This window comes from Neofelis nebulosa, chromosome 2, assembly GCF_028018385.1.
Source record: "Neofelis nebulosa isolate mNeoNeb1 chromosome 2, mNeoNeb1.pri, whole genome shotgun sequence".
NCBI classification, from domain to species: Eukaryota; Metazoa; Chordata; class Mammalia; order Carnivora; family Felidae; genus Neofelis; species Neofelis nebulosa.
In genome coordinates this window covers 189,419,088-189,432,987 of record NC_080783.1, presented here as the reverse complement: position 1 = coordinate 189,432,987, position 13,900 = coordinate 189,419,088, and the positions used below count along the sequence as shown (strand labels likewise).

Here is a 13,900-nt window from a genome sequence, read left to right as displayed (position 1 = left end):
CCAACAAATAAGAGTCCAGGACCAGATGGCTTCCCTGGGGAATTCTACCAGACATTTAGAGCAGAGATAATACCTATCCTTCTCAAGCTGTTCCAAAAAATAGAAAGGGAAGGAAAACTTCCAGACTCATTCTATGAAGCCAGCATTACTTTGATTCCTAAACCAGAGACCCAGCAAAAAAAAGAGAACTACAGGCCAATATCCCTGATGAATATGGATGCAAAAATTCTCAATAAGATACTAATGAATCTAATTCAACAGCATATAAAAAGAATTATTCACCATGATCAAGTGGGATTCATTCCTGGGCTGCAGGGCTGGTTCAACATTCACAAATCAATCAATGTGATACATCACATTAATAAAAGAAAAGAAAAGAACCATATGATTCTGTCAATCGATGCAGAAAAAGCATTTGACAAAATTCAGCATTCTTAATAAAAACCCTCGAGAAAGTTGGGATAGAAGGAACATACTTAAACATCAAAAAAGCCATTTATCAAAAGCCCACAGCTAATATCATCCTCAATGGGGAAAAACTGAGAGCTTTCCCCGAGATCAGGAACACGACAGGGATGTCCACTCTCACCGCTGTTGTTTAACATAGTGTTGGAAGTTCTAGCATCAATGATCAGACAACAAAAGGAAATCAAAGGCATCAAAATTGGCAAAGATGAAGTCAAGCTCTCACTTTTTGCAGATGACATGTATACATGGAAAACCCGACAGACTCCACCAAAAGTCTGCTAGAACTGATACATGAATTCAGCAAAGTTGCAGGATACAAAATTAATGTACAGAAATCAGTTGCATTCTTATACAGTAATAATGAAGCAACAGAAAGACAAATAAAGAAACTGATCCCATTCACAATTGCACCAAGAATCATAAAATACCTAGGAATAAATCTAACCAAAAGATGTAAAAGATCTGTATGCTGAAAACTACAGAAAGCTTATGAAGGAAATTGAAGAAGATACAAAGAAATGGAAAAACATTCCATGCTCATGGATTGGAAGAATAGTTAAAATGTCAATACTACCCAAAGCTATCTACACATTCAATGCAATCCCCATCAAAATTTCACCATTCTTCTTGAAGCTAGAACAAGCAATCCTAAAATTTGTATGGAACCACAAAAGACCCCGAATAGCCCAAGTGATATTGAAGAAGAAGACCAAAGCGGGAGGCACCACAATCCCAGACTTTAGCCTCTACTACAAAGCTGTAATCATCAAGACAGCATGGTATTGGCACAAAAACAGACACATAGACCAATGGAATGGAATAGAGACTCCAGAATTGGACGCACAAAAGTATGGCCAACTAATCTTTGACAAAACAGGAAAGAATATCCAATGGAAAAAAGACAGTCTCTTTAACAAATGGTGCTGGGAGAATTGGACAGCAACATGCAGAAGAATGAAACTAGACCACTTTCTTACACCATTCACAAAAATAAACTCAAAATAGATAAAGGACCTGAATGTGAGACAGGAAACCATCAAAACCCTAGAGGAGAAAGCAGGAAAAAACCTCTCTGGCCTCAGCCGCAGCAATTTCTTACTTGACACATCTCCAAAGGCAAGGGAATTAAAAGCAAAAATGGGGGCGCCTGGGTGGCGCAGTCGGTTAAGTGTCCGACTTCAGCCAGGTCACGATCTCGCGGTCCGTGAGTTCGAGCCCCCCGTCAGGCTCTGGGCTGATGGCTCGGAGCCTGGAGCCTGTTTCCGATTCTGTGTCTCCCTCTCTCTCTGCCCCTCCCCCGTTCATGCTCTGTCTCTCTCTGTCCCAAAAATAAATAAAAAACGTTGAAAAAAAAAATTAAAAAAAAAAAAAAGCAAAAATGAACTATTGGGACCTCATCAAGATAAAAAGCTTCTGCACTGCAAAGGAAACAATCAACAAAACTAAAAGGCAACCAACGGAATGGGAGAAAATATTTGCAAATGACATATCAGACAAAGGGCTAGTATCCAAAGTCTGTAAAGAACTCACCAAACTCCACACCTGAAACACAAATAATCCAGTGAAGAAATGGGCAGAAAACATGAATAGACACTTCTCTAAAGAGGACATCCAGATGGCCAACAGGCACATGAAAAGATGCTCAACGTCACTCCTCATGAGGGAAATACAAATCAAAACCACACTGAGATACCACCTCACACTGGTCAGAGTGGCTAAAATGAACAAATCAGGAGACTATAGATGCTGGTGAGGATGTGGAGAAACGGGAACCCTCTTGCATTGTTGGTGGGAATGCAAACTGGTGCAGCCACTCTGGAAAACAGTGTGGAGGTTCCTCAAAAAATTGAAAATAGATCTACCCTATGACCCAGCAATAGCACTGCTAGGAATTACCCAAGGGATACAGGAGTGCTGATGCATAGGGGCACTTGTACCCCAATGTTTATAGCAGCACTTTCAACAATAGCCAAATTATGGAAAGAGCCTAAATGTCCATCAACTGATGAATGGATAAAGAAATTGTGGTTTATATACACAATGGAATACTGGCAATGAGGAAGAATGAAATATGGCCTTTTGTAGCAACACGGATGGAACCGGAGAGTGTTATGCTAAGTGAAATAAGTCATACATAGAAAGATACGTATGTTTTCACTCTTACATGGATCCTGAGAAACTTAACAGAAGACCATGGCAGAGGGGAAGGGAAAAAAAAAGTTAGAGAGGGAGAGAGCCAAACCATAAGAGACTCTTAAAAACTGAGAATAGGGGCGCCTGGGTGGCTCAGTCGGTTGGGCGTCCGACTTCAGCTCAGGTCACGATCTCGCGGTCCATGAGTTCGAGCCCCCCGTTGGGCTCTGGGCTGATGGCTCAGAGCCTGGAGCCTGCTTCAGATTCTGTGTCTCCCTCTCTCTCTGCCCCTCCCCCGTTCATGCTCTGTCTCTCTCTGTCTCAAAAATAAACGTTAAAAAAAAAAAAATTTAAAAACTGAGAATAAACTGAGGGTTGATTGGGGGGGGGGTGAGAGGGAGGGGAAGGTGGGTGATGGGCATTGAGGAGGGCACCTGTTGGAATGAGCACTGGGTGTTGTATGGAAACCAATTCGACAATAAATTTCATATTTAAAAAAAAAAAGAAAAGAAACAGAATTACCACAAGATCCAGGAATTCCAGATATGGATATACACCCAAAAGAACTGAAAGCCGGGCCTTGAAAAAATATCAGTACACTCATGTTCACAGCAACATTATTCACAACAGCTAAAACATGAAAGCATCCTAAGTGTTCATCAACAGATGAATGGATAAGCACATGTGGTATACACATAAAGTGCACTAGTACACAGCCATAAAAAGGAAGGAAATTCTAACATGTGCCACAACATGGATGAAGAGATGCGAAGTGAAATAAGCCAGTCACAAAAAGACAAATACTGTATTTCACTTACATGAAGTACTTAGAGTAGTCAAAAATCAGAAACAGAAAGTAGAATAGTGGCTTCCAGGGCCTTGGCAGGGGGTTGAGGGATGGTTAGAATGTGGGGCGGGGGGCGGGGGATGTATTGTTTAATGAGTACAGAATATCATCCACTTTACAAGATGAAAAGAGTTATGGAGATGGATGGTGGGGACAGTTGCATGCTATGAATATATTTAACGCCACTGAACTATACATTTAAGGATGACAGGGATGGTGAATTTTACATTATATTTTACAATAAAAAATGTTTTTCATAGAGTATATATCAGGAAGATACCAAAAACGAAGTGACAGAGAAAGACACAGACAGGAATGAGCTAAAGAGTTATCAAAACATGAAGCTTGGTTGTCAGGCACATAGAGGGCACTCAACAAATTCAGGTATATGGCAAGCACTGAATGAGGTTCTTGGATATAATTTATGAAATGAGTAAGTCATCAAAATCAAATAGCCACTGAGGGTTTCACGTTAGGTAAGCTATTCAAGTGGAAGAAGCACAGATGATGGAAGATTTCTATCAAAAGACACATAAATAAAGATTTCAGGAAAAGAAAGATCTGGGAATCTTGAGAATATGTAAAGACCAAATATGTGAAATTTGCTAGGATAATGGTTGAAGAAAGCCACTCAGGATAGAAAAGAAAGGACTTTTGGCGGCACCTGGATGCCTCAGTTGGTTAAGCATCCAACTCCAGGTTTCAGCTCAGGTCATAGTCTCATGGTTTGGTAAGTTCAAGTCCTGCACTGGGCTTTGTGCAGACAGCACAGAGTCTGCTTTGGATTCTCTCTCTCTCCCTCTCTCTCTGCCCCTCCCCCACTCATGCTGTCTCTGTCTCTCTCAAAATAAGTAAAAAAAATGAGAGAACTTTTTAAAAATGCATCAAATATAAAACCAAAATAACAAACAGAAAGTCAACTTAAGAGATAAAAGGTGGAAAGAAATTAAAATGAAGAAAGAACTTGGATATTAAACACCTACAGAACAGAAACTTGAGAAAAGAGAAGGCATTGTAATCAGAGATGGCTACAAAGGTAACGAGAAAAGTAAGAAAGTGAGATGAAAACTACAGAGCACAAATTTTGAGTCAAGAGTAAAATACTGAGACTATTTACCATTATGTGCTCTTCAAGTAAACTTTGAAATTTAAATCTTAACATTCTTGGAAGATATATAAAATTAGACATGCTGATTTTCTTTGCAAGTCTATACACATTTAAACTGATATAACTTCATAACTATATTCTTATAAAAATGTATCTAAAACATTTAATTCTTGTTTGAGAACTTAAAAGATCACAAAGGAAAGTCAACTGTAAACAAAAGAATCATAGAAATCATGACAGAAAAATATAGTCTCTTTATCTCAATTTTTCTAAAATATACCTTAAATATATATATTATTTGAGTTCATTTCATTTCTTAAAAATAAAAAGATGCAAACAGATCATTGTCACCATTAATATACCAGGTAACACACCAAGTTACCTCACTTACTGAATTTCACACAAATAAAGAGAGAAAATCGAGAAGATAATTAAATCCATACCTGTTCCAATGTGTTGGGAAGGTTTTGCTGGATGCATGGCACCATGACAGACGTTTTGCTGAACATTACTCTGTGAGTGGATAAGGCCAGTTTGTGTAAAGAATTGGTTAAGAGAAGAACAGAGATCAGCAAACTGAACCTGATCCAAAGACCAGTTCTTGAGATCTGCCTGTCTCATACTCTCCATCAAACCTATGAGAAAAGCATTAGAAATACAGTTAGCATAGGTTGTTCTACAAATATCCCAATGAAAATAACAAGACACAATTTTTTTTTAGCCCTCAAGATTTCCACTGGTAGTGATTTTCCCATGCAATGCAAAATGACATTTAAAAATTATTCAAAGCCTAATTATTCTAAATGTGGCCAAACTTCTTTCAGAACTCTTGTCTGACCCTCTGCTATATCAACTGACTAAAAGACTTAATTATGAATTTTGCAGAATTTTTAAGCATACTCCAACTGCAAAAGAAACACTAGATAAGAAGATATCTGGGGTGCCTGGGTGGCTCAGTCGATTAAGCGGCCGACTTTGGCTCAGGTCATGATCTCACGGTCCATGAATTCGAGCCCCGCGTCGGGCTCCGTGCTGACAGCTCAGAGCCTGGAGCCTGCTTCAGATTCTGTGTCTCCCTCTCTCTCTCTGGCCCTCCCCCGTTCATGCTCTGTCTCTCTCTGTCTCAAAAATAAATAAACGTTAAAAAAATACTAATAAAAAAAAAAGAAGACCTCTATTTCTACCACAACGAAACTTGTATCTATGAGAGAATACAGGATCATGTGTATTTGGTTATATGTCAAAAAGACCCAATACTCACCTTGGAACTGTGAAAGGTCTACATCTGACCAATTAACACTGCTGGCAATTCGACAACTTTCTTTTAGCATATCAAGTGTTGCATACCAATCATTCGAAACACCTATAAAAATAATATTGACAACACTATAAGTCTTGAATAGTGAGTGTGAAGTATAGGGTAGGGGGAGATAATGAGCTGGGCTTATTCCTGACACTGGCAGATTCCTATCCAGTTTTACAAATGGATTTGTAATATCATGTATTTCTGGGGGCAGTCATCTCTGTGAAACAGGAAGAGGGGTCTTATTCCTCTTCGTTCCATAAATAAAAAGAAAATGAACCCAGAGAGATGGCATAACTTAGCAAGGTCACCATGATGAATCCAAAACTTGAACCTGGTGCTTCTAAGCTCTAGTCTGACAGCTCACAAATAGCCCTATCACCTTAAAATGTCAAACTTGATTAGTGCTCTTTACATCTGTACAGTACAAATGAATGGCCAGGCACTACAAGTCATATAAATCAATAATACATCTGCCCTCGCCACTATATGAAGTTCATTTTCCTGTCTTGTTATGACATTAAGAGATATGTTCTTTGTAACTCAGAGGTAGGTTCCCATTTAGAAGCAACACAGTATAACTTAAAGCACTGACTTAAGTGACTTAAGGGAGGTAAATGAGATTGTATAGCAAGTAGACAAATTTCTTACAAGGCAACCTTAGGAGAGAGAAATGTCTTAATACAGTCCTCCTGGCAAAGTAGCAGAAGAAAGGGTTGAGACCTCTCTAAGAAATGCTGATGAATCCAAACCAGGGCATTTCTAGTCAGGAACAGTGCGCTCTGATATGACATCATCAGGAGGGTTAAGACTCCACAGTCTGTATGTCAGCAAAGTGATCACTACTCAGGGGCATGGGGCAAGAACTACCCTCAATGAGACAGTACTGAGCAGAGGAAGAAAATCCTCCCTTCAGTGACTGCTGCACAAATTATTCTGTTATCAGAATCATCCCTGGATGGATAAAGGTAAGAACTAGTAAAAAGGATTTTTTTGCCGTAACACGGATAACTCTCTATCAACTACTGGTTATTTGGTTTACAAAACTCTGCCAATTATGGACTTTTGTTTCAAATAAACAATGAACCAGAGACAACATGACTCTGCCCTTAGGCAACTCTTAATTTAGCGAGAAATTTGTTGGGGAAAAATAATGCCCTAACTGAGGCACAAACATTCAAGTCCATCAGACTTTCAAGTCCATAACCTATAATAAATGCTGACTTGGCAACGCAAAGCAATCTCTGCAAGAGAGTGGCTAGGCAAACAAGCTCTACAAATCAGTAAATGGTTACTGATTTTAGTCCTTTTGGAATTACTAGTGTTACAATCTTTGAAGTCCTGACGAGCCACAAAATAAATTCCAATTCTACCACTTATTAGCTCTGATCTCAAGCAAACTACTTAATTTTTTTGAGTTACACTTTCCTATCTACTAAATGTGGTAATTCATACTTGAATTGGGAAGATAATATGAGATGATGTATCTAAATTGCCTACCACATAGTGGGAACTCAAACAACTATTAGTTTCTTCCATTCCTTCCCTATTTAAGACAACCTGCTTAGCCTCATCTTATAAATGACAAATTTTTAATTCAAAGAGATTATTATCACAGCCAAAATGATTATTCCTAACAGCTCCAGGTGAACAGCTACTTTCCTTCTCCTGCAAGCAACTGCTGATATAATAACAGGCGACTAAGACCACATGATGGAGTGTTTTCAGCTGTAACAGTACTTTTTTCTGCCCTAGCAATCATTAGATTTAATAGAAAGAAAGACCAGAGCATCAGACTTCTACTGGTATCAAATCTCAAAATCATTAGTCAATCCTTAAAATCATATTAAAAACAAGGTGCCTGGGTGGCTCAGTTGAACATCTGACTCTTGATTTCACCTCAGGGTATGATCCCAGGGTCATGGAATCAAGCCCCCCATCAGGCTCCATGCTGGGTGTAGAGCCTGGTTAAGATTTTCATTCTCTCCCCATCCCTCACTCTCTGCCCTTTTCCCCCACTAGCGCTCTCTAAAATAAAATACAATAATTTTTTTAAAGTGTCTTTAAAAAATCATACTAAGAACAAGCTTAACTTTCTGAAGAGTGCACGGACATTAAAAGGTAGGCAAGTGTAAGTGAAGAAAGTCAGAGGAAGTCAAATATCATTAAGATCTCACTTATATGTGGAATCTGAAAACACAGAACAAACAGGTTGGGGGTGCCAAATGGGTGAAGAGGAGTGGGAGGTACAGGCTTCTAATTATGACACAAGTCACAGGTATGAAAGGTACAGCGTAAGAAATACAGTCAGTGGTAGGTATTTTAACAGCATTGTATAGTGACAGATGGTAGCTATACTTGTGGACAGAGCATAACATGTAGAGTCGTTGAATCACTGTGTTGTACATCTAAAACTAATGTAACATGGCGCATGAATTACAAGTTCAATAAAAAAAATTTTTTTTAAAGGTGGGCAATAGTGACTAACACTAACAGTTACAAAAGAGGCCTATATTTATACTTTTTTTTCTAGGCATAAACTTAAAAATAATTTTAAGGTGTTTTAGGAGATCTTCCATCAAGGAAAGAGCTATACCCAATTTTCAACTTGATTCTAGAATCTACTTAGTTATTAACTGGGAAAACAAAATAAATTATGAAAAGAAACTTACTAAGTTTCAAGTACTCTGATATGCATTTCTGTACCTTAATTCTCCCCTCCCCCCCAAATTATATTTTTTCTACTTTGTAAAAAAGGAAACCATTTCAGAAAAACTTAAACTTTACAGCAAAGTCAGAATATAAGAGACAGTATACACTATCTAAAGGTTACTTCCCCCTCAACAGATTTTTAATTGCCTGAAATAATGATCAATTTCTAATTGGTAAGAACTAGCACTGGCCAGCACTTAGAAATTGTCCCTCCAGGATAGAAATCTCATCAGTGATTTAGATGGTTACGTGGGCAGCCAGGCAAGCTGAGGGAAGGATCTGTACTCTGGCACAGCTCCAAAGGGCCCCAATCACCTTGTAGTCTATGTCTGCGGCACCCCTTGGGAGTGCTGCAGTACAGAGAGATGCCTGGTCTATAAGCAATGTCAATTAAGCATGTCACCAGAAACTATCAAGACCTATCTTAAGAGCAATAGATTTTTTAAAAATGAGAATGTGAAGAATGTCTTCTTCCTTTGCAATCTATCTTTCTAAAATGAGATACTTGGCAGGAATAAGCGAAGAAAGGAAGAGTGGGAACATTCTCTGAATACTTAAAGGCTAGGTACCTGACGAGGCATTTCCTATTTGTATTCTCAATGCAATCTTCATAACAACACTGTATATCAGGGTACTTTAGTTCCATATTTATAGATGAGAAAATAATAAGACTAAGAGAAATACACGAAAGATCATAAGAGCCATGATGAGGACTCAAATACACGTTTTTCTGACACAAATCTATACTTTCTTCTATACCACACTGAATCACGATAGATTGTAGACAGACTGTGCATCCCATTCTTCTTTCAAATGATCACAAAAACACTTATTTTCCAGAAGAACAAACAAGAGTTAAAACCAAAACCTACAAGGTTACTGAGTCTGCCTATGATGTCACGATAAATTTTAATCACAAAAATCTGATACAATGTATGGATTCAATGAGTTACAACTACAGGATTACAGCAAGGAAACACAAAAGGAGAAGAGAGAAGAGTTTTGGTAGTAAATATACATAAGCCCCAGATAACAAAGAACATATCCTAATTCACAGTTAGCCAAACACAAGTCAGGAGACACCAACTTACCAGAATTACAGGATACCTGTTGTGGGGGTGGCGGCGCCTGATGTGTTAACGGCTGATGTTGATGGTTCGGATGGTGCTGTACGTGTTGATGTGGAGAGGGGTGCTGGGGGTGAGGGGGCTGGAGCTGGCTGTGTTGCTGCGGGTGCGATGCCGGGTGCTGGGGACGCTGTGGATGCTGTGGTAAACCATGTGGTCGATGGGATGGGTGTGGAGACGGCTGTGTATGCATCTGGGAGTGAGGCAGTGAGACCTGTGCGACTGAATTACTGCCCGTGGTGCTGAGGCCACTGCCATGATTGTTGGACAGGTTGCTCTGGTTGCTGTGTGGATGAGAGCTCACTGTGTTGCTAGGAGAGTGCTGATATGGACACGAGGTGTGGGACTGCTGGGAAGATTCGGAAGGGATGGTCATCAAACCTAGACATAGTCAGAGAAGCAAGAGCATTCAGGGTCAGATTTCAGTTGTATTTTGTGGCAGACGTTTACAAAATAAACAGACGTTTACAGAGCAGAGGTACACATCCTCAGGAAACAATGCAGTTCGGTTTACAAAATGTTGACGGAACATCCACTGAACACCAGACTCTGGAATCACTGAGAAGAGTTAAGAAACACCAGGCTCTGCCCTCAAGTAGCCCATGGCCTAGAAGAAGGACAGACACTCAAGGAGGTTATGTCCAATAACGTAAGTACTAAGGCAGAAGTATACAGAAGGCACACAGGAATTCTGCCTCTTGCCTATTCAGTTAGGAAAGGGCTGGCATATGGAAAAGCTGTCCTTAAAAAGGCAGTATCTGAGGGGCGCCTGGGTGGCTCCATTGGTTAAGCATCCGACTTCAGCTCAGGTCATGATCCCACGGTTCATGGGTTCAAGCCCCGCATCGGGCTCTGTGCTGACAGGTCAGAGCCTGGAGCCTGCTTCGGATTCTGTGTCTCCTTCTCTCTCTGCCCCTCCCCCATGTGTGCTCTGTCTCTGTCTCTCAAAACTAAATAAATGCAAAAATTTTTTTTTTCCTTAAAAAGGCAGTATCTGAGATAAAGTCTTGAAAGACTGAGTAAATGTTAGGGGAAAAGTGGGAAAGGTGTTGGGTTACATCCAGGATGGTTCTCTACAGGCCTGAAGACCAAAGGCTTTGACAGAGGTGGAAAGGAAAATAAGGCCCTGTTATTTCTGAACTCTTTGACTACTCCAAAAACTCTTAAGTCAAAGGTAGCTAGAATTCTTAAAACTAAGAGAAACAAAACAGCCACCTCCACTGCTTCTTCATTTGGCTTATGGAGTATTCTTGAGACATGTACACTTTAGGGACTAAGACTGCATAATTTACAGCACCGGAAAGTAAGGATTCAAGTCTCTGTACTGCCATCTGCACGCTTGGTAACTTTGAAAAGTTATTAACCTCTGCAAGCCACCATTACCTCAATTATAGATGGGTATGATGTATCTATTTCACAGAATCGTGAGGATTAAATGCCATGGTGCAAGTGCAGGGTGCGGATGAGCTCAGTAAATGTTAGCTGCTATGATGATAATGATGATTAGACAGAAGCACCTAATGTTAAAAATAATGTACTTTTGGTTTGCAGGTAGACATTCATTTTAAGAAATCTTATTCCAATATTTTGTTCTACATGACTACGCTACTTTCAGATCCCAAAGGATGGCACATAACACATTTTACTGAACCAAACACAAGAAAAATTTTATTAAATGAAAAATAAAATCTTGAAGCGTAGTGCGAGTCAGTAAAAGAATCAAACCTTTTAAACAAAAGTGATATTATTCTCATACTCCCCATTAATAGTAAAATTACATTAGAGGCACCTGGGTGGCTCAGTCGGTTAAGCATCCGACTCTCAATTCAGCTCAGGTCATGACCTCACGGTTCATGGGTTCGAGCCCTGCACTGTGTTCTGTGCTGACAGTGGGGAGCCTGCTTGGGATTCTCTCTCTCTCCTTCTCTCTCTCCTTCTCTCTCTCTGCCCCTCCCCTGCTCTTTCTCTCTCTCAAAAAATAAACTAAATTTTTTTTAATAGCAAAATTGCATTAGAGTACATTGTAAGATAACCTCAAAACCTAATAAATTAAGATTTTATACACGGAAGAATTAAGTTCTTGCCTTGGCCCTGGAAAAAACTATTATTTATAGGGAATCTACAAGGTTATTACAGTCACATAAAAGAAAGCAGTTACTTCATTATCTATTTCCAATAACATCTTACCATTTTAAAAGGGAACCCAGATATGATCTATTCCATTTTCAATCCCAAATTGTTTTAAAAAAAAAAAAATTAGTGTGATGAAATATCATTAGGGGTTTCAGAAATTCTTGCCATTGCTATTTCAAAGCCAGTATTTCTCTCTCTTTTTTTAATGTTTATTTATTTTTGAGAGAGGCAGATAGAGTGTGAGCAGGGGAGGAACAGAGAGAGAGACACACATCATCTGAAGCAGGCTCCAGGCTCCAAGCTGTCAGCACAGAGCCCGACGCAGGGCAAAGCCAGTATTTTTCTAATATGATCACCACAGCTGGATCTGCTAGCAAAATCTTGTAATTAGTCCCTTTTGCACTTTTCTAGAAAGAAAATTTAAAACAAAATTTGAGAAAAATACATGAATCTTACCTTAACCAGAAAAACCAACTTCCTGTACAAGTTACTGATATTCACTGATGCAAATAACTAACTTTCATAGTATCTGACAATGATAATCATTAAAATATAAACTATAAACACAGGGATTTTTGTCTATTTTATTCACTGCTGTGAACAGGTACGCTCTCTGAGTTGGGGCAGAAGTAATGTGTCAAACGAAGCAATTAGAAAGTACTTTAATAGTAGAGGTCCCAACAATTTCTGACTAGTATTTTATGGAGGAAGGACAATGCAACATCTTGATCCTATCACATGACTCTAACTAAAATTAAACCAGCAGCTAAAGGACAGTAACACATAACAGAACAATCTAGCATTTGACTGAGATGCCAACAGAGCATCTCAACCAAAATCACTTTTATTGCTAAAATATGATTTAAGTGTGTTGTATAAAATGGTGATCCTATAGTGTTCACTTATAAGTGCCACACATTAAATTACAAACTTGGTGCTACCATATTCCAACAGCTATCTCTTTGCTAATAACGGTACAGAAAGGCAAGGCACATCTATTCCTGTAGTGCAACATTTACCACTCAAACACTTCACATGCCAGACACTAATTAACCATGGCAGCCTCCCCCACAGGGCACAGATGCAGTGTCAGAACTCTTCACACAGCACTCCTCCAGGACACCACTAGGAAGTGAAGTAAGTATGCAAGATGAAATTGATCTGCATTCTTGTGCTATTATATAAATATACACAGGGCACAGTATTTTCACATAGGCACAAAGGCACAAAGAATATTCAGTTTGATCATGATGATACTGTTCAACCATTAAAGAAATGTAACAGCTGCTATGTGAAAATAAGCCTTAAAAAGATTTTTCAATAAAAATTTCCTTTACAACAGTATCATATGACTTCACTCATATGAGGACTTTAAGATACAAAACAGATGAACAGGGGCGCCTGGGTGGCTCAGTCGGTTAAGCGGCCGACTTCGGCTCAGGTCATGATCTCATGGTCCGTGGGTTCGAGCCCCACGTCGGGCTCTGTGCTGACCGCTCGGAGCCTGGAGCCTGTTTCAGATTCTGTGTCTCCGTCTCTCTGACCCTCCCCCGTTCATGCTCTGTCTCTCTCGGTCTCAAAAATAAATAGATGTTAAAAAAAAAATTTTTTTTTCAAAACAGATGAACATAAGGGAAGGGAAGCAAAAGTAATTAAAAAACAGGGAGGGGGACAAAACATAAGAGACTCTTAAATATGGAGAACAAACAGAGGGGTTGTGTGGGGGGGGGATGGACTAAATGGGTAGGGGCATTAAGGATTCTACTCCTGGGGGCGCCTGCGTGGCTCAGTCGGTTAATCGTCCAACTTCAGCTCAGGTCATAATCTCACGGTTTGTGAGTTTGAGCCTCACACTGAGCTCTGTGCTGACAGCTCGGAGCCTGGAGCCTGCTTGGGATTCTGTGTCTCCCTCGCTCTCTGCCCCTCCCCCACTCATGCTCTGTCTCTCTCTCAAAAATAAATAAACATTAAAAAAAAAAAAAAAAAAAAAGGAATCTACTCCTGAAATCACTGTTGCACTATATGCTAACTAACTTGGATGTAAATTTAAAAAATAAATTAAATTTTTA

General features: G+C 39.5%; 1 protein-coding gene across 5 annotated transcripts in view; it reads right to left on the bottom strand.

Moving 5' to 3' along the window:
• The window catches only part of FOXJ3 (forkhead box J3), a 151,124-nt gene that overhangs the window by 14,188 nt on the left and 123,036 nt on the right, over window positions 1-13,900 (bottom strand). For all 5 annotated transcript variants that reach the window (XM_058717817.1, XM_058717818.1, XM_058717815.1 and 2 more), the window contains 3 exons: window positions 9,663-10,079; window positions 5,818-5,919; window positions 5,000-5,191 (listed from right to left, as the gene is read on the bottom strand). In XM_058717817.1, the coding sequence (XP_058573800.1) occupies window positions 5,000-5,191; window positions 5,818-5,919; window positions 9,663-10,079 (711 nt within the window). The remainder of the gene's footprint in view (window positions 1-4,999; window positions 5,192-5,817; window positions 5,920-9,662; window positions 10,080-13,900) is intronic.